At 37.3% G+C, this 22,170-nt stretch overlaps 2 protein-coding genes across 2 annotated transcripts in view; both read left to right on the top strand.

Moving 5' to 3' along the window:
- Positions 1-13,161, top strand: part of LOC142336696 (uncharacterized) — a 69,248-nt gene extending 56,087 nt beyond the window's left edge. Inside the window, exon 9 of the mRNA XM_075385609.1 lies at positions 13,101-13,161. Coding sequence (XP_075241724.1) covers positions 13,101-13,161 — 61 coding nt within the window. The remainder of the gene's footprint in view (positions 1-13,100) is intronic.
- Positions 1-22,170, top strand: part of LOC142336340 (actin-related protein 2-like) — a 229,696-nt gene that overhangs the window by 39,157 nt on the left and 168,369 nt on the right. The window lies entirely within an intron of this gene.

Here is a 22,170-nt window from a genome sequence, read left to right as displayed (position 1 = left end):
GTTAATTAAACCACTCCTTTGCCAAAATACTTTGCAAATAGTGAAACTGTTTAAAACATACTTTTTTTCACACGTTCTGCTAAAAATCTTTAAAATTTATGTATTGGTGCAATAATGCATCGTTCTTAAGTGCAGGTTTGTTTTTTCGAAAAAACAAATTCAAAAATTTTGGGTGGTCGCTGTCTCTGTTATTAGGTTGCAATTCAATTTGGAAACTCATCTGCTCATCTTTGATAAACTTACAGTACGTTATTGATTTTTTTCCACTTCACTGTTTAGTCATGATATTGGGCTCAAAATTAATTTGACATCTGTTTCTTTAACTAAAGAACGGAAACCGCGGCTTCGCTTACTCTCTCTGATTGTAACGGCTGCTCTCCTTGTCTTTCACAAAGAAAGTTTTACACCGCCCAGTTTGTTCTGAGTGGTTACAAAATCTGTCCGGATACTTCGTTTATGCAGTTCGCTTTTGTAACTGTATATCCGCTCTGCTGTACTTACCGTTGCATTAACTATTCAGTTCGTAACTATTGGCTGATCTTAGTTTTTTCAACTATCAGTTTGAACTGGATTGCTACAGATCACACAATACGGGATCTCTTTATGTATACCAGTTCAATCCGATCGAAAAAACAAATCGAAGACAAAGATATATGTCTAAGACCTGTTTGTGCAAAAATATTTAAATTTAAACTTAAGTTGCTTTTGCCATTTGTACTCACAAGCTCAGAATACCAAAAGTCGGGGTTGTAACAGTTGAATTTCAGCTCCAATAATTCGTTGATGCAAGACACAGTAACAGAATTTACTGCTCAAGAATAATATTTGGAATACAAGACACAGTAACAAATTACTGCTCAGGAAAATTTCTAGTTCAAGACACAGTAACACGTTATTTACTGCGCAAGACAATTTGTTTTTGCAATATTCCGCTGAGTTATACTTTGAGCCGTTTTCTGCGGCTGCTACGTTGAGTTCTGTGTGCTGCTTTTGTTATTTCCCCCTTTTCTCTTTTTTCTCACGTGACAAACTGTAACTAGAACTAGAACTATAACTATAACTATCAAATGACTAGGACAACAAAAAGTGTTTTGTTTCTATTTTCCCTCCTACGCAATTTTGTTATTCCTTAAGCTCAGCTCCAACATAGCCGGCACTGTTTTCCCTCGTGAAAACATCATCGTCACTTGGTAGTACTGGAGCGAGCTTCACTACGGGCCTCTTGTAGTGTCAATCCTTTTTCGGATTTTCGCTGATCGAATCACTCTTTCGAGCCCTTCAAAGGTTTCGGTTATTCGACACAGATTGTAATATCCACGTTTGTCACTGTCTTCCACTAACCACACAAGATCACCCTGCTGAAGACTTCTGTCCGTTGTGGTCTGCCATTTCTTACGACTGTTCAACATTGGCAAGTACTCTTTACGGAATCTGTCCCAGATGAGGTCTGCGTAAGCTTGCGTTTGTCGGAAGAGCTTTCTATGATCAACAAATTGCTCTGAACCTGATAGATACGGTAAACAAAGGTTCTTGTTGCCAAGTAGGAAATGGTTTGGAGTAATAGCTTCTAAATCGGTAGCATCAGAACTGACCTGTGTCAGCGGTCTAGCATTCAGCGTCTGTTCAACAAGACACATCGTGGTTGACAGAACATCTTCCGTGACTGATCGATTGCCCAGCACGGCATACATTGCCTTCTTACAACTCCTAACCAGTCTTTCCCACACTCCTCCAAAGTGTGGTGCTGCAGGTGGGTTTTACTTCCATCTGATACCTTGTTGAATCAGATGTTCTTCAATTTGCCTCTTGTTGCCTGCTGCTATATACTCTCCCAGTTCCTTTTCAGCTCCAACGAAGTTTGTCCCGTTATCGCTAATCATTTTGACCGGTTTGCCTCTTCGAGCAATGAATCGCATAATTGCGTTCAGACAACAATCAGTGTCTAGTTTCGGTACAATCTCAATATGTACCGCTCGTACAGTAAGGCATGTGAATAGACAGCACCAATGCTTTTCTTTTCTTCGACCAATCTTTACTGTGAATGGTCCGAAATAGTCTACGCCCACATTCGAGAACAGTGTTGATATGACTAATATTTCTTCAGGTAGATCTGCCATTACTGGTGCCTTTGTTTGGGCTCTTCCCTTTCGACATCTAATGCATTTGTTTTTGATCGATCTCAAAGCTTTTCGTATGCCTAGGATCCAGAATTTCTGCTGAACTATGTTTCTGACATGTTCAGTACCTTCGTGATGACTATTCTGATGTTCATTTTGCAAGAATAATTCAATTACATGGTGCTTCCAATGTGACAGTATTAAATGCTTCGTTTCGAAGCTCAATTGATTTTTACCTATTCTGCCTTGGGCACGAATAAGTCCTTGTTGGTCTATGAATGGTGAAAACTGGAGGATTTTGCTGTTTTTTGGAATGTCCTTTTCAGCCTTGAGAGATTTCATCTCTTCCGCAAACTGTTCCTGCTGCAGTAGTCTGAAGATGCTTGCTTGTGCACCCTCTCTTTCTTCAACACTTAGTGTTTTTCCTGCCGGTTTGTGTTTTCTAAATACGCGCTGTACGTATGCCATTGTATTTAATAGTCGATTGAAATTGCTAAATCGTTCCCACTGAACCATCGGCTTCTTCTCTTCAACCTTAGCTGAGAAGACCATTTCGTCGTTTTGTTCGTCTGAAGCAAATGTTAAATTCACCTGTTCAGGCCATTCTTTCTCTCGTTGCCTCAAACAGGCCGGCCCAGTGAGCCATTCACTTCTTTTGAGTTCGTCAACATTGATCGCTCGTGTGCCGATGTCAGCTGGATTGTTAATACGACTCACATGATTCCACTGTGAAACATTAGGTTATATCCATTATCTCAGCCACCCTGTTTGCAACAAACACCTGTTGCTTCCGGTGGGAGCTGTGAATCCATTGCAGAACAGTAGTGGAGTCGGTCCAAAAGTTAGAACTGTGAATCTTCGATTCGTGTTCCTTCACTATCTGCTCTTTAAGTCTCACCGCCATCACTGCTGCTTGTAGTTCCAAGCGTGGTATAGAAAGGTGTCGCATTGGTGCAACTCTGCACTTTCCGATTACAAATGCTAAGTCTGCTGAGTATTCTTTGGGCTTTGAACGTAGGTAAGCCACTGCGCACATTGTGTCTTCAGATGCGTCTGCAAACACATGAAGTTCCCATTTGTCCTTGGATGTGCTGAAGTATCTTCTATCAATGCTTGTTTCTGCCACTTCTGGAAGCTGCGCTTTCCACTTCAGAAACTCTTCTTCTTCGTTAGGTTCTACTGAGTTGTCCCAATGTTGTCCAATTTTGGTCCAGATGCTCTTCAGGAGTCGTCTCATATGGACACTGAATGGTGCAAACAATCCAAGAGGATCAAACACTGAAGAAACTAGAGATAAGATCTTCCTTTGGGTGATTGGGGTCTCAAATTCTTTGCTTGTACCTCTACAAACCTGTAGACTATCATCGGTAATCGTCCACTGAAGCCCAGGCACCGATGACCCTTCGTGGCTGGGCTCTACTTCAACCTGCGTTGTTTTGCTGATTGATTTTAAGTCCTCTGGGATTGCGTTGGTTACCACTTCGCTGTTGGTGATCCACTTCTTCAGTTCAAATGCATGTTTTGAGAGAAGAGGTTGCAGTTGTTTGAAAACCTTGATTGCTTCTTCAGGTGTTTCGATTGACTTGATGAAATCGTCCACGTAGAAGTTGTTTTGGATTGTTTTTGCAGCAATTGGGAACTCGTCCTCGTTATCGATGGCTACTCGCTTCAGAGCGTAGTTGGCACATGTTGGTGAACCCTTTGCTCCGAAAACATGACGTTGATACTCGTAAATTTGCACAAGTTCGTTCATTGTTGGTCGCCACAAGAATCTCAAGCAGCTTTTATCCCGTTCAGGAATTTGCACTTGCAGAAACATTGATTCAATATCTGCGGTTAGGGCAATTGGTCCTTCTCGAAATCTGAATATTGTTCCGATCAATCCGTGTAGTAGATCGGGTCCGGCTAACAACTTGTCATTTAGGCAGATATCCTTGTATTTTGCTGCAGCGTTGCAAACACGGCGAACTTTACCCGGTTTGTTGGGGTTTAGTACTGGATGGTGCGGCAAATACCATTCCTTTCCGAAAGTGCCTTTGACTTCCGATTTACCAAGGATCTTCACAAATCCCTTTTCAACATCTGTATCAATTGACTGTTGATACAATTCTTTTAAATTTGGGTCTCGTTGGAAACTTCGTTCCAGGGAGTAGAGCTGACCAACGGCCGAGCCGTAGTTGTTTGGAAGATTGGGTTCTGGTTCACTCCGGAGCATGCCCACTACGTACCGCTCGCCCGTAAACTTTGTTGTGCTCTCTAAAAACTTCTGAGCTTGCTGCTCTTTCTTTGATTGACTTACAACATTTATTTTGGAAGCATAAGTTTCTATGTCCCACCATGATTGTATATTTTCGGCCACTTTCACATCCTCTGTGGAGGCGAAATGACAAACATTTTGGCTTTTCTTGCCTGTCATGGGACCACTGACTACCCATCCTAATTCTGTTAAGACGGCGAAAGGCTCACTTCGTGTTCCAATCTTATAGTCTAATGGACGTTATTGGCGTCTTGTCCAAGAATGATGCCTACTTCCATCAGGTTGAATCTTCTGTTAGTGAGAACATTCAGGTGTCTGAAGTTGTGCTTCAGTTCCCTTTAATCGTATATTGTGTTTCCTAACGAGATTGATGGGTGTGCAAACGCTTCAACTGAATGCACCTTTGAATTTAGTCCATTTATTGTGATAGGAACCTTCTCTGTCCTCAAATCTTGCGTCCCATGTATGCAAGCTATGTACAAGGTAACGTGCGTGCCTTTGGCTTGTAGTTGATCCTTGACTCTTTGATCGATGAATGATACTGTTGACCCACTATCGAAGAAAGCGTAGGTAGTCAACCTGTTACTACCACTCTGAACCGATACAGGAACTATTTGAAGAAACCTAGTAACTTGGTTACTCTGGTTGATTGTTTCTGCGCTTACGTTAACTGCGTGACTACCCTCGTCCATTTGGTTTTCTGAGTGTAGCAGTCTGTTGTGCTTTTTGGTACATCCATTTATACCGCCGGGGTGGACTTTACAATCTTTGATTACATGCCCTTTCCCCAGACATCCATAACATAAACGTTCTTTTCTCGCTGCTGCATAGCGATCGGTGACATTCATATTCTTAAATATTGGACAGTTCCATATTTTATGAGTGCCATCCGCTGGTGGGCAGTTGTTGTTTTGCATTTGCTTCGTTTCGTTCGCATTCGAACTCGCACTAATATTTGACGATTTTGAGAATCGTTTTTCCTTGTTAGCGTTTGGTAGATCATCTTCCTTTCGTTCGCTCTTGGTTGATGGCATTCCTTCATGGACAAAAGCCATTCGAGCTAACCATTTTTTAAGGAGAGTGAGATCGGGTCAATCTTCTTGACACTCGTCAACGAAGAAGAACCACTTTTCTTTCAAGTTTGGGGGCAGTTTTTCAATTGCCACTTGCAGTGTTGAACTTGATTGCAGATCGCCCTCATAATTGTATTGCTTCAGTACATTAACTAGGTTGCTGATTCTTATTGAGTAATTAATTACAGCCGTTGAGTCGTGCATTCGATTTGGTTGTTGTTTGCGCAATATGTTAAGCTGAGCGTCGACAATTAGGTAAGGTCGCCCAAACTTCCGTCCCAGGAGGTCCCACGCTTGAGCGTAGAATTCTCCGGAATAGCCCATTCCTGATATAGCTGACTTTGCTTTACCTGTCAACAAAGTTTTCCAGTGGCTCATTTTCTCTGAGTCGGGTATATCGCGATGGTGAACCGTCGCTTTGAACATATTCGACCACTCCGGCCACTCTAGGGGGTTTCCGTCGAAAGAACTCAACTTCAAATTAGGTAGTTGACTACTACTGCTTGGTTTATTGCGCTTAAACTTGTCTTGTTCCCGGGCTGTGCTGGCACGTTCTCCGCTTGGTGGACGTGACTTAACAGACCTTCGCGATTGAAGCTTACCCTGGGATAACTGTTGTCGATCCTGGTTTTCGCACGCTCGAAACTATAATCGTACAAGTTGTAGAATTTATCCGAGTTATCGAGCCAACCGGAGACATCTTTATTCTTCGGGGTCTTCCAGTTGAATGGTGATCTACTTCGAATACTAGGGGCTGCACTATCATCAGAATCTGGTGCTCTTGCGGCAAGAGCTTCTTTCTCGTATTCCAGTTTCAGTGCACCTTCTTCTTCAAAAAGTTGCATCTCCATTTCAAGCCCTTTCCTTTTCAATTCGAATTCAATTTTCTTTAACCTCATTTTTGATGTAAAGTCTTTCTCTAGAGCCGCAAGCTTTTCTGCCTTTTTAGCTCGTTTATCAGAGGAGGCCTTTGAATTGTTGTCTTTGTTTGGGTTTCCATTTTCAACAGTTCTTTGAGAAACTCCTACAACAGTCTGTGAATTCTTAGCGGCAGTTGCTTCTGCGTCGCTTGTCAATTGAACAGTTTGCATCTGCTGATCCGTCATGTTTGTTTCTCCGTGAATGTATGATAACTAGTCTGCGTTTAATTTTTGTAAGAAATTTATTCGCTGTTCTTCGTAACGTTCAAACAATTCGGGATCACGAAGAATATTTGCTCGCTTTCGGTAACGAATGTAAAGAGAGTCGTCAAGTTTCAGCACCTGTTTATAGATGGTCTTGAGTTTGCTTGATCTATCATTGTTTCTGATTAGCTCCTGGCCCTCCTGAACTTTTGTTTCGATTTGTTTTTTGGAGTTGCTAATCTGTCTTTGCAAAATGTCTTGAATCTGTGACGGAGTCACTGCGTTTGTACTTTGGGACTGCAGCTTGAATCTCTACAGTACCTTTTGTTTATTTGCTTTAATTAAGCCTTGCTATTTAACTTCTAATGCACTTTGCCTAATTGGCATTTGCGTCGTTTAAGTGCCTGTTGAGTTTTGTCCTCGTTCGTCGATGACTTCGTCACTTCGACTGTTGGGTTGGACAGCAGTTTATTCCACTGTCCGGATCGGCGGAGCAAATGTAATGGCTGCTCTCCTTGTCTTTCACAAAGAAAGTTTTACACCGCCCAGTTCGTTCTGAGTGGTTACAAAATATGTCCGGATACTTCGTTTATGCAGTTCGCTTTTGTAACTGTATATCCGCTCTGCTGTACTTACCGTTGCATTAACTATTCAGTTCGTAACTATTGGCTAATCTTAGTTTTTTCAACTATCCATTTGAACTAGATTGCTACAGATCACACAATACGGGATCTCTTTATGTATACCAGTTCAATCCGATAGAAAAAACAAATCGAAGACAAAGATATATGTCTAAGACCTGTTTGTGCAAAAATATTTAAATTTAAACTTATGTTGGCTTTTGCTATTTGTACTCACAAGTTGAGAATACCAGAAGTTGGGGTTGTAACAGTTGAATTTCAGTTCCAATAATTCGTTGATGCAAGACACAGTAACAGAATTTACTGCTCAAGAATAATATTTGGAATACAAGACACAGAGACAATTTACTGCTCAGGAATATTTCTAGTTCAAGACACAGTAACACGTTATTTACTGCTCAAGACAATTTGTTTTTGCAATATTCTGCTGAGTTATACTTTAAGCCGTTTTCTGCGGCTGCTACGTTGAGTTCTGTGTGCTGCTTTTGTTACTTCCCCCTTTTCTCTTTTTTTCTCACGTGACAAACTTTAACTAGAACTAAAACTATAACTATAACTATTAAATGACTAGGACAACAAAAAGTGTTTTGTTTCTATTTTCCCTCCTACGCAATATTGTTATTCCTTAAGCTCAGCTCCAACACTGATGTTTTTAAAGAAAGCACGGTCAAGTTCAAATTTCATTTGCATTATATGCGTTGCGGTGTTTTATTAGGTTCGGTTATGTATTTTTTAAATTGAGGTTCACAATCTCAGAAAACAAGTATCAAGATATCAAAATTTGAAATTTCAATTCCCATGGAGCTGTTTTATCCCTTTAAATCTCTTTTTCCCCGCCTTGGCTGTATGTAAATTGTTCTTCTAGCGCAGCGTCAGTTCGATTTTTCAGAAGTTCAATTGCCTTTATTCTTTAAAATAAGAGTAGTTTATTGATGTTTTCCTTCTTAAGCTAACATACGTTTTTTTTGAAAAATGTGGCGTCGCCTACTCTCTATTTAATCAGAAAACAGTCCAAGTTCACTTTAATTGTTCCTGCCCACTTGTGGGGGGAGGAACTATATACTCAAAAGGTTTTTTTGTTCAGACAATTTTGGCCGATCGATATATTCATCGTAGAGATCTGTGAGGGGTATCATTAAAAACCTCCTGCAGCGTAGAATTTGAAAATAAAAAGATTTTTTTTTTCAAATTTTGCATTTTTCGAGTTATCGAGGTTAAATGTTTTATGTGAACACGTGATATTTTGTTCACATTTAGCGTATTTTTTGTTCAAATTAAGGCTTTTCTATAAAAATATTTTTTTGAAATTAAATTTCACGCTACTAAATGAAATAATTTTGTGTTACCAATAGACCGATAAAAAGGCTAGTTCTGGTTTAATGAGGAAGTTTACTACGAAAAAAACTCGAATTCAATTTCAGAGCTGTTTCATTAGAAAATTTCACCTATTTATTATTGTTGTTTTGGTCAATTGGAGTCAGTTTTCATATCGAAGTTCCGTTAATGAAAAACCTCATTTATTGTCAAAAGATACCCGTTCAAAACAATATTCGTTTTCAAGGAATCGCTCATGTTTTTTTGTCAATTTTTAATGAAATTTTGATTTGTTTTTGAGATTTTACTAAATTTTGGGAGTCCTATGGTACAAATTCTCAAACTAAGAATGAAATGAACTTTCTAATGTGCATTAGGTAAACCTATATACTGCATTGAGTGGACAGCAAATGGCTGTTAAGACTTTAAAAAATATTTTTTCGACAGTTTCTTTTGAACATAAATCAATATTAAACTTATTTTTTTCATGAACAGTAAGACAATCTCAGTAATGGCAGCTCCCCTTTCCTTAAATTGCATCCAAAATTAATCTGGAAAGCGATTTTGTATGCTAACTATTGGTTTTATGACTTCGATAGCACGAGTTTTTATAATTTCAAAAAAATGTAGTATTTCTGTAATTTTGGTTCCCTTTGAAATAATTTCCCAATATCCCACTATTGATAGTTCCCATTGGCTGAAAAACGACTCACAATAGACCATAGGTAAAGTTTTCAAACGCGTGTGGTTTATTTTGCTTTTCTTCTCGCACTTTTCTACTAAAATTTTGGTGTTCCATGTATATGTTGTTGTTTTTATAATCATAAGACTTATTGTGTTGTCCTGTTGATCACTTATGATTGACAAACCTCCTTGTTTTCTCATTGAGACATTACTTAGCGTTTTTTTGGATTCCTTCGAAAACTATTGAATTTAATAACGTTGATATGACGGGTTTTCTGCAAATTTTCTTATATTTGTTCATACTTGTTGAAGTCATATTGTTCAAAAAAAGAACCCCATTGCTGTTGAAAACTATACAAGTTTAGAAAATTTTTTACCAAAAAAATTTGTTTTGTGGGTTTTGACATTTTGCTCGCACATTTTCTATTTGAGTTTGCCGTTTTTGCTTTTTCAAGTAGTCGAAAAATGCTGACTGTTCTCATAGGCTTTTAATTGAGGATTAAATGAGTGATGTTACTCAGTGCAGTCGGTTTATAGCGAATAGTATTCCAGTCTATGATGTTTTTTGTTTTCAAAGCTATTTAGTATTTTTCCATTTTTGTTCTTTTCCTCAACTTGTAACTTATTCTCATCCTTGAGAGTTTCCATCCAATTGCTTGTAACTCACAAACTATTTTTAAATTGATATCATGTCGTAACTGATGTTTTGTTTGTTAGACAATATGCGTTTTCATAACAATTTTGTGAGTTGTCAATAGCGCATTCGCTAGTTTTATTGTTTTTGCTTATTTTGTTGTTTGTTTTTTTTTTCCTTGTAATCTTTATAATGGCAGATCTTTTGAGCGCTGTAATGAGGCCTGGTATTATGTAATTCAATTAGTAATTCGGTTATGTAACGATTTCTTCAAACTCAAATATTTATTTTTTATTATTTCATCATTAGGTTTAAAACTAAGTCAAAATGTAGGTCAGCTCGGGTCAGAATATCATGTGCGAACGCACATTAAACGAGCATCCTTGTTTGAATTTATGCGCCGCAGTGCTTTTTAGTTGAATTTCTTCAGGATACTAGTTCTGACCAACTACGATAATTAGGTGCGGTAAATTAGGTGATTGAAAGAAATGAAGCCTGAAAAGATTTTCTAATTTGCAAATTTTGTGGTTGCTTTCTATCAATATTTTGTCGCGCAATTGTTAAGTGTTGTTTTTGGGATGAACCCTAGTTTCCGAACGAAGCAATCAATCGAAAAATATAGTGCAACCGGACAAATCCAATTTCTAAAAAGTGCGGAAGCAAAACTGAAAACTTCGGGGAAGATGAAAAAGCCTGAATCAAGATGAGATCTTGGTTTTGCTTTCGCATAAAAAATATACGTTATAAACGTTTATATATATACCTATATATATATATATATATATATATATATATATATATATATTTTATATACATATATATATATATATATATATATATATACATATAAGTGTATATATATATATATATATATATATATATATATATATATATATATATATATATACGTATATATTTATTTATATATATATATATATATATGTACACACGCATATATATATATATATATATATATATATATATGCATATATAAATTTTATATATATATATATATATAATACATTTTGTACATAATTTATTATCATTTGAATCGCCTTCTATAAAAACTTTTTGTTCCCAAAGTTCACGAAACAGGCACTCTCTTACGCAAAGTTACCGTTTATGAACCAATTATGCAACTATATTATCAAAAAAGTTTCAAATTATTATGTTGCTTTACAGTTATGGCCCATCAAGAAATTATATCGGTTCCAGAAGTTGCACGACAGGGTTGATGATAAAATAGATGCAACCCTAACACTCGCAACCCTAACAACCAAACAGCTCAATCGTGTCATTAGTTTACTCAGCTATAGACCGCCACAATCGTGTCTTCACAAAAATTTCAACCTTTGTTTACAGCTTTCCACAATACTTTTTACGTTCATTTTATCAAAAGGATTTGCGCCTATTTTAGTGATTTCTGACAATTCGACAATTCTGAGCTTCTAGCGGGAGAAACTTTTGCTTAATCTATCATCGACGTGATCATGCCCATTGTGCCTGCCTTATGAATGCAACAGAGAGCCATGAAGGTTCATAATTTCCGCTATCAATGACCGCTGCCATGGGTTTCAATACATTTCATATTTCTGAAGATTTCCCAGAAGATTCGGCAAGCAGTTGAGCTGAATGCAACCCTATATCGGGACCGGGACTTGATTGGGTGAATTGTTATTTTTTAGCATTAGAAGCTCTAAGAACAAAGTAAAAACTCGCCGCTGCATTTGAAAGAACGAAGAGCTAGAGGGGCGGAAAGTTAAGGTTACATCTAGAGATTGCAGCACATCGCAGATGCCTTTAGGAGTTTCCTATTATCCTAACGCAACGTTTACAATGTTCTAACTTCTTATTGGTTTATGACCAGTTTTGAATATTGTATAATTAGATGCTACCATTGTCGAACAGATTTTAAATCTATATTGAACTGTAATTTTGCTTGGCGAATTCCAATTCTGTTTTGTACCGGAAATCGGTTAATTTTGCGGTGCGATATCGCGCATATTTTTATTTGTTGAAATGATGTTATTTTGAGGCAACTTTTTTGCGGTAATCGTTCCGTGAATACCAGAGTCAATTCAGTCTTAGTGATTGGCTTAGTGAAAGACTAGATTTTAGATGCCGCTTGAGTTAGAAAGATTTGCTTAGCGAATATTAGCTGGAAAGAGATTCAATTGAACACTGAAATATAATTACTGAGAATGAGAATTGAAACAGTGGCAGAATCTGATCAGCAGTTTGATCATGCGTTAGATTGTGAAAAAAAGAACAAAACTAGAAACTGAATAAAAGATCAGGAAGTTGTCTGCGTGCACAGACAATGAGTCATATAATTAAATTAGAATGACTTAAGAATTACTCATTGATCTTCAAATCAAGAAAAAATCGAGATTAGATTTTTGGGGAATAAATTGAACTAAGTTAAGAACGAGATGAAATTAATGGCACAATGATTCTGTGGCACATTCAACCTAGCACATCGATTCAGAGGTTTCTTCATAATTAACAGAAACATACTATTGGTTAGAGTAAAGTACATCTGGTGAGCATGTTCCCAGTCGCAAATCTGTTTCACGGCCTTCAGTTTTTGGCTGGCAGCTCTCTTTATCGTTGAAACTATGCTTTTGTTCGCCTTATGTTGCTGTTTGATTAATTGACATCTTTTCTGACGAGAAGGGGCTCTTTTTGCTCCGACTTTTGGGGGCACTTTTTAGTCGAATTCACTGATTAATCGAACTCAGTTATTGAAGGCGATCTGCGTTGCCGCTTTCATGATGTCAGTGGATTAGTGCCAAATGCTGTCTGTTTTTTGGCCTTTGCTGTTGCGGTGGTCGTGTTATGACAGGCTCCGCAATTGTAGTCGTGTTTTGTTGATCTTAATTTTGCTGCGCGATTGGTTCTCACTTATTGGGCAACACTGTTATTCATACTCGCAGCGGTCGAGGGACTTTTGAGTGAATGGAGGAAACGCAGCTCGAATCATCGGCTATTCGTCGATGTTTGATTTTTCTTCCTTCGCGTTTACTTCCAGCGCCTTTTGCGTGCTTTTGCATCAAATCCTCTGTTGTTTTTATCCCAAAATTATCTAAGTGAAGAATGCGTATCGTTACTTTCTGTTTTCTTGGCACCCTAACTGTTGAAGTGAATTACTACAGTCTGTCTTGATTACTGACGAAATTGGGGCTATGACGTCGTACAGATCTTCCAGGCTCTTTTTATATCTTTTGTTCGTTGGGATCTTTTTTGCTTATTTAAGGGTCAAGGATAACTCTGTCCGGGGTACTGGTAGTCCGATTTCGTGGTGTTTCAGAAATTAAGATTCTTGTGCCGGGTCATTGTTTCTTTGTTTCACGGGTCAGTGTTTCTTCGGATCTGACCTCTACGTTTGAACCCAATATCACCCGAGACCCTCAAAGCGATCCAAGCGATCCTCGGAAAAGAACTCGTCCCACCGAACCTCTTCTAGATACAAATATTTATTTACTATCGGTTCATATGTTAAAGTATTTGGATTTGGTTCTGTAGTTATTTTACTAAATCGAGTACTTTCTTGGCATTCTAAATCCGCTTAAAGGGCGAAAGATTGATTGCCTTTTGCGGATCTATTCTCAGTAGATAGATTATATTAAAAAATATATTCCGCGCCTCGGTTTTAATACATGCTAAACAGCTTTTAATTGCTTGATTTAGCTTTTCTACAATACCAATTGCTCTGTGATTGTATACTGGAGCTTCAAATAGCTTAAGTTTATTTTGACGACAAAATGAGTTGATTTGCTGACCAATTTAGTATTTAGTTTGGTCTAGTGCTATTGAGCGCGGTATGCCATTCAATAATACACAATCTTAAAGAAACTTTGTAATAATCTTTGCGTTCGCTCTATCGGATACTTCAGCAGTTGGATTTTGTGAAAAACGATGTATACTTGCAAGGAAGTTTACCTCTTGCTATTTCTCTTTGTAATCAGAGCAGCCAAATTCTATTTTAATTTCTTCAATAGGGACTATACATAACTTTAATGGCACCCACTTAGTAAGAGGATTAATAGAATTTAAGTTATTGCTATTTTTGACACACGCGTTTCATTTTGCTGTCTTGGAAAGTAAATGTTTACGCATAGATGGCCACCATGTGTAGATAGCCATATCAGTCATGCCACATCTTCCTGGGTGCGTCATATCGCCTCTATATAAGCATCCTCTTTTGAGTTAGGGATGGCAAACTTGTCATCCATACAGACGCAATCGTTCTTCACATTGATTTCTATCCAGTGGTTGTGAATGTTTGATGAAATTGGCCGGCAACTCTCCTCCTTATTGGTGTTGATATGATCACTTATTTCCTTCAATATGGAGTCCATCGAGTATAGACTGGCCATCAAGTTGTTGGAGAAGATCTTTGCAAGTGCAAAGTTAAAAGGGTCTCTGTGAAGATTGTTCGTTGATATGGGCGTGTTTGTTACATCCGCGCTGTCGATGCCTGGTGTAGAGGTTGATATGAATGGTGGTGTAGCGTTCGAAAATCCGGCCTCGTCAGCGAACCTGACATTTGATGGTTTTGCTTGTCTGATATTGTGGAGTGTTTCGTCATCAGAGTTTGTCATCATGAGCGCTGGCTGATTGAAATTCGTTTTTTTTTGAAATTGGAAACAGAAAAAAGCAACTGAATCGAGGTGCGAGTAGAGGCAAAAAGTGGTTTTGAAATATTTGTTTTGTGGGTGAGTGTTGTTAGGTTGGAACGTTTGGAATTCATTTCGCTATTTTTTCTGTCTTTATTTCAGTTTTCAGTTTATTCATGCTTTCGCCCCGCAAATTCGCTACATCTTTTGTCCGTGAATTCCGAATCTGCTTTAAATGCCACATTTCAGTTCGCAAAATACGTATAATTTTGGATACTCAAAAGAAATCTCTTCGCGCTACGTTTGATAGCGTCCAATGTTTCAACTATGAGTTTCTCTTCGTATGTAGATATTTTAGCGGCTTCATGTTGCGGTTGGCTCGTGATATAATCAATCAAACCCATTTTCAAATCAGTAACATTATTAATCGTAAATTCAAAAGGAAATAATCGGTCCATCCACCTTGTGACAAATCTAATATATGATTTATTGGCCCTGTTTACACCCATAAAATAAAGTAAAGCTCTATGATCAGTACTAAACTGAATAGTTTACCCTATATGTAATATTTAAAGTGCTATTTTGATCAAACTACACCTGGGAGTTCGAGTTCGTTAATACGATATCTTTATTCGACTGTTTTAAGTAAACGCGGGGCGAAAGCAACGGTTTGCCAATCTTCAGGGCTAAGTTCTACTGGAACAGATTCGAAGCCTTTCCTTGAAGCGTCTCGTTTTATACGTGATTCTAAGTGTGGCTTAAAGTGCTTATTTTTGGTAGATTCAGTTACTTTTGCTTTATTCTGATTGAACTGTTTTCATTTTCGTCATTCCAGATAATTTTAGTGTTTTTTGTTTAATAATAGTCGTAAGGGATTACAGAGCTGTGACACACTTGGTATACACTTACGAGAAAAAAGTGAACTTAGGCCATATATGATCTTAATTTTTAAGTTTGTTGGTTGGTGCACTAGGCATTTAAATTACAGCTGTTTTATTTGCTAACGGTCTTATTCCCAGTTGCGTGATCCGGTGGCCAAGACATTCGATTTGTGTTTTTGCGGACTGACATTTTGCTAAATTGATTCGTAGATTTTGGACATCTAATTTTTTGAGACTTTTTTTTAAAAGTTGTTATTGTTCTTTAATTTTCCTTCTTCTGACAATTGGGATATCGTAAAAAAATATTAGTGAGTTCGATCAAAGTTCAGTCGATAGCTTTTTGAAATTCCGCAGGCAGATCTGTTAAGCATTAAATTCCTGTTTTAAAAAGGTATGTGCCAGTCATATCACAGCTAACTAAATTAAAATTACAATGGGATCCGTTTCAGAGTGTAAATTCAGTTGACTGTAAGCATTTTGCAAATCAAGCGTTTTGAATTATGCTGTCTTTTGTGCGCGTTTGATATTTTTTGTAAAATCGTTTAAATTTATGAGACGATGTTGGGCCATGGATACTGGTTTTGTGAATAGATTTGATTAAAATCTTCAAATCCAGAGCTGATTTAATTGATTTGTCCTTCTTTATAGTTATGACAATAGGTGAAAACAAATACTGAGCTGATCAGTTTGACAGTTGTTTGATATGGCATTCATTTAATAATTTTTCAATTTTTGCTTTTACTTTCGGTTGCAGATGAATTGGTATAATTCGTCCTTTTTGATTTGTGACTTGATAATTTCTATGAAATTTTGAAACCAATTTATGATGTTTTGAATTACTTTAGATTTTATTTCCCGAAATTTTTTGCAACTGACCTTTTATTGGTACTTTGATGACTGATATCATTAATCTCAGTATCAAGGTTAGATTTTTGCTTGACTGTTATTTCTACTTGGTCGACGAAATCGCGTCCCAATTGGTCGAACAAATCGGTTTAAATCCACTGTTACTACGATAAATTTGCACGTTGAATTTTGTAATCGTTAAAACTTTTGGTGTTTTTATTGTTCCTAAAGTTTCCCTTGGGTCAATTGAAAAAGACTTCTTTTTGAATGGTTTTTTTCTCCGACAGTTAAACTGGTATACAATTATACTTAATGTATTTCGCAAGTGACAGATTAATTGTGGGGCATCCACTTCCAGAGTCAAGGAGCAGATTGCATTCTGTGTTGCGAAATGGAATATTCTTGTTTTAGGTGGCAATTTCATTTGTGTCACTTTGTTCGAGCATTGCAACGTCTGCTCAACATAAAAATTAACGTTCACCTTTTGATCTTCTGAATTATATGTATTTTCGTGATTTTCTAGATCATCCACTTGATTACAATTTTGTGTGTTTTTCTTTGTGTTTTTTACGACATACCATGAAGAACTGATTGAAAAGACCACAGTGATTACACTTCTTACCCTTAGCGTTGCAATTTTGGCGATGATTTGGTTTTCAATCGTTTCCAAAATTCCAGCATTTGTCTTTGGGTTCACGGTTGAAGGGGTTTCTGTTTCTTTGCTGTGGTCGCGCGTTCTTGCCGCAAAATTGAATGAATTCTTGATCTATGTTTACGGCGCGTGTTTTGTTAGATGACAATTGTCGTTGATTTTGATATGCCATCTCCATGTTTACTGTAATGCTGAGAACTCTCTCCGGTTCGACTGTGTCGCGTAACTTTTCTTGTTGATTATCGTCGTTTAACAAATATGTTATAAATATGTCTCGTATTATCTCTTTTTCACGGTTTTCAAAATTGCAATTTTCAGCTAGTTCTTTCAAAGTGCTGTAGAATTGATCAACTATCTCACTTTTTTTTTAATTTCTGGAAAAAAGTTATATCGGTCAAATGTCATAATGCGGCTTGGGATGAAAGTTAATTCTAGCGTTTCTCACAAATTGAGTTTTGCTAGATCATAGATAAAGTCGTGAGCAAATTTCTGCGTTAGCTGTCTCCTTCTGATACTATACTGAGATAGAGAAGAGATACGCATCTTGATCACACAACGTCCATGGATTTTCTCCGAAAATAATTTCTGTTTACGTGATTTTTTGACATTTGAGTTTCCATTGTAGTTTGAGCTGACTGTTGCGTATTTATCTCTCTTTTTCTGTGTTGTGTTGCTATGTCGATGGGTGCTTCGTTTTTTGGTTCAACTAGAAGTTCGACTCAATCAGAATTTGTCTCAAGAAGTGTGTCCAGTGTGATGTTTTCGCGTGCCAATACTGCTAGCTTAACTTGTGTTCGACATTTCGCCATCGGATGGGTGGATCTGTAGTTGCTCATTCCCCAAAATGGTTCAATAGGTAAAGGAGGTTTTCGGGATTCTCGAGCTGCTGGCTGCGCCATGTCGTAAAAATTTTCAATAAATACTGAGTTCTGTTTTCGCTTTGCGAACTCCAATTCTTTTTTTGTACTGGAAATCGGCTGATTTTGCGGTGCAAAACAGCTTATATTTTTGCTTGTTGAAATTACCTTATTTTGAGGCAACTTTTATGCGGTATTGGTGCCGCCAATACAAGAGTCAATTTAGTCTTTGTGATTCGCTCAGCGCTAGACTACATTTTAAGTGTAGCTTGAAGTAGACTGATTTGATTAGCGAAAGTTAGCTGGAAAGAGATGCAACTGAACATTGAATTAAAATTATTGAGAATGAGAACTGAAATAGAGGCAGAATCTGATAAATAATTTGATCATTCCTTAAATTGTGAACAAAAGAATAAAAGTAGAAACTGCGGCAAAGATCAAGAAGTTGTATGCGTGCACAGACAATGATTCATGTAAACAAATTAGAAAGACTGAACAATTACTCAATGATCTTCAAAATGTGAAATGAAATTAAGATTAAAAATATGAGGGAAAATTGAACTGAATTAAAAATGAAATGAAATTCATGACCAGCGCCACAAATGAAAGATTTCATTAGATGAAATGTACAAATGTATCACAACCATTACCGCTAACCTGATAACGAGAAGTCCATTGCAGACTGTGGTGAGAAAATCGGCCAATGAGACGTGAACCACAAATACCAGGGGTGCTCTATCAATCCCATACAAGTACACAATCAGAATGGCCAGGAAATTGCAAATTATCCCAATAATACTCACAGTTGGAACAATTCCCTTTCCCAGAATCTGATTCGCCAAATTCAAGTTGCTGCTAATATCATAGCCCAAAATGGAAGGATTGCTCGAGTTAACGAAAAGTACCATTCTTGTGCGAATAACTGGAACTCGGTAAATCAATTATTGAAATAAACATTTGGATACACGCGCTCAACCCCCCCCCCCATCAGTTAGTGTTTACAGTGGGTGAGTATTGCGTATTTTTCTGATCCCCAAGAACGGTGCTAGGAAAATTGGCCGACAGGGCGTTTAGCCGACAAGGAAAAAATGGGAAATTTAGCCGACAGTTTTATCATAATTGGTCAGAAAAGTCTCATTGGTCCATAAGTCAGTAGTTCGGTTGTGATAGATTCATATCAAGTCCCACGGGCCGCTGAGGCATGGCCATGGCCCGCGAGGCATGGCCAGATGCGGTTAAATACCCTCGTTACACTAGTTGATAAACCTTCGTTACGCTAGTTGATGAAAAATCTGCGGTATATTTGTCCGCTTACGAAATAGTGTTTTAAATTGGCCAATCACAGCTTCAGAATTTTACTTAAATTGTCGGCTAAATTTCTCATTTTTTGGTTGTCGGCTAAACGCCCTGTCGGCCAATACGGCGGTCACCCCCAAGAACACGTAATGCTCTATGTTACCACGAAATACAATGTCACGCATTGGGAGCGCATAACGTACTTGGGGGGGGGGGGGGGGGTGATGGAGGAGGAAGTATCCAATATTCAATAGGAATCTATGTTAAGAATCTACCTGATGAAAGTTTCAAAATTTGGTTTCATAAAACATAAAAAATTGAGGTTTTTTTGCGATTTTCGTGATGAAAAACTGGTTTAAGAGGTCAATTTTCTATTTTCGTTTTTACTTTTAATACTTTTGCTTTTAATGAAAGAGACCACTTTTCTCTCAACTAACGTTTTTATCTTTCGGTTAATTAAAATGCAGTTGCAATTTCCGTTAATTCTTTGTTGATACAAAGTGAAGCTCAGATACAGCCGATATTAATGAAGAATAAATAAAATGGCAGAAAGTTAAAAGACCGAGGTTTATAGATTTAAGGAAATAATAAATCTTAAGCAGTTGTTTCTCTTTTCAGAAGAGTCAATTTGCGTCAGCCCTCTTCTTTTTCACCACGATTCATTTAATATCACATAATTTTCATATCTGTTCTTCCCAGTATCTTTTTACTCCTGATAATTTCCCAAAACCCCTTCCATACAACTTGAGCATTAATCCCTAAGAAATTCACACAAACCGTACCTATTTCTTAGTTTTAATGTTAACTTTACCAAATATAGAACGAAGTTGTAGTGAATTGATAGAGGGGAAAATTGATCGGGGAATCTAATAAGGCTGAGAAAGCGCGACACCATTTTGACATATAACTTCTCTTAACACTCCATTTAAGACCTCTATTTATAACTTTATGACGAGTTTTTTTCAAATGATTCAAGAAAATTATAATTTTCCTGAATCATTTGAAAAAACTCGCCATAAAGTTATAAATAGAGGTCTAAAATAAATGTGTTAAGAGACGTTTTATCTCAAAACGGTGTCGCGCTTTTTCAACCTTATTAGATTCCCCAATCAATTTTCATATACGATATTATATGTATGATATATCATGTACGATCTTGTAAGACGACTTATCAAAACTTTTGATGTGATGAGACCGGATGGTTTTTTTGCAGGAACCTGTCAGAAAAAGTTTTATCTGGTAATTTCTACCAGAAAAATGATTTTCTGACAGAATCTGTCAGAAAAATGGCTATCCTGCACAATTCTGACAGAAAAATGGTTATTTTGCAAGACTCTGTTGAAACTCAAATAAATCCGTTCTGATTGAGCTGCATTTCCATTGGTTGATAATATCCAAACTGCTCATTCAAGTTATCAAGAAATTTATTTGCAGTGCAGTTGCTTTATTGATAAAAAAGAGCACAAAATAACTAACTGACGCTTGATAAAAGTTGCAGGATATGATTATTTACGAATTCGTTACTTCATAATTTTTCTTGAGTTTATATTGCTCTTGAACTCATTTTCATTTTCAAAAAGGAGTTTTCTTTTGTTTTAAACCAACCTCAGGCAAATTTATTCTGGATCTTCAAAAGCAATTAATTGATTATTCAATTTTTTTTCCTTAGAGAGAAAATTAACTGGGAAAATTATTTTATTTGATTTTTGTTAATATACATTATAAACGATATGACGCAGTACACTTAATGAAAGGGATGAAAGCATTATATATCAAAACTCCCTCAGAAGAACCCTTTTTGAAAATTTTGCCAAACAAATTGCTATCCTAAAGGGATTTGGCGGACAAAATTTACTGGTGAAAATCTGGTTGAAAAACGCTTATCTTGAATCAGAATGGCATAAAGATGGTCATCTAATAGGAATCTGGCAGAAATTTCTGCCAGAAGATGCGTCGGCTTGTAAGTATCTGCCAGAATCTGCCAGATTCCTACAAGATAAACATATCTTCATCGAATAAAGTGATGTTTCGCCATAGTGCAATTTACACGGATTAATTTTATAGTGCAATTTACACGGTAAAATATAGTATATCAGTTTCCTTAGAAAAGTTAGTTTATAAGTTACTGTATGTTATAAATCAAGAAGAGTGAAAAGTTTTTTAAAGTGTTTCGACCTACAAAAATTTTATTGGATCATAGACAAAACAATAACTTTAGAATGGTCCGACTCCTCTAATCATCAACGCTTTGAAGCCAAAAAAGTTTCGAAACAGATTGCAAGATGTATTGAAAAAAAATGTAAAGTTTTGGTCTGACCTCGACAAACAAACGCATATACAAACACAAAATCCCCCCTCAACACACACACACATACATGCGAACAAACACAATCACACACATAGCACATAGACAACCAAACTCCTCTACAAGCACACAAATTCGCACACACAAATACACACACACACCCACACACACACACAAAGTCACCTTTACACAAAACACACTCTCACACACGATCAAACACACACACACGACCAAACACACACACACAAAAACACATGCGCGCACGCACGCACACACACACACACTCTCTCTCTCTCTCTATCTTGCTCTCATACACACACGCGGGCACACTCGCTCTCTACCTCACTGACTCGTTCACACACCAGCACATGCAAGCAGCGCAACATCATTCAGGAGTGAGAATTTTTAATAAAAAGATTTTCCACTACAATTTCATTAACATTTAAAATCCTAACTTTTCATTTAATTTTTTCCCTTAAATTTACTCTTTAAAACATCTTCTAAATCCAGATCTTTGTCGTTATGTTACGCAGTAGCCCTCAGTAGGGCTTTGGCTTAAATGAGCCAACTAAGCACTCTGCTATTGGAATCAAGCGCAACTGCTGGCTGATGATACTTCACAAGATGAACAAGATTTTATCCGAGCTCACAACAAACAAAAACGTTTTCGAAATCAAAACCAGAGTGATTCGGCGTCAGAACCAATTAGACCAATGGTTTTAACCATTATTCGGAGATCATCTCAAGTGCAAGTTGCCCGAGCTATGAAGACAAGTCTCACTAAACTGAAAAAAAACAACGAATAAGAGAATTACCAGACACAATCGATTTCTTATGCAACCAAAATTTAGAGCCTTCAGAGATGGTCTC

This window comes from Convolutriloba macropyga, chromosome 3, assembly GCF_964194025.1.
Source record: "Convolutriloba macropyga chromosome 3, txConMacr16.3, whole genome shotgun sequence".
NCBI classification, from domain to species: Eukaryota; Metazoa; Xenacoelomorpha; order Acoela; family Convolutidae; genus Convolutriloba; species Convolutriloba macropyga.
The sequence above is the reverse complement of the archived record's forward strand: the minus strand, read 5'-3'. Positions and strand labels throughout refer to the sequence as shown.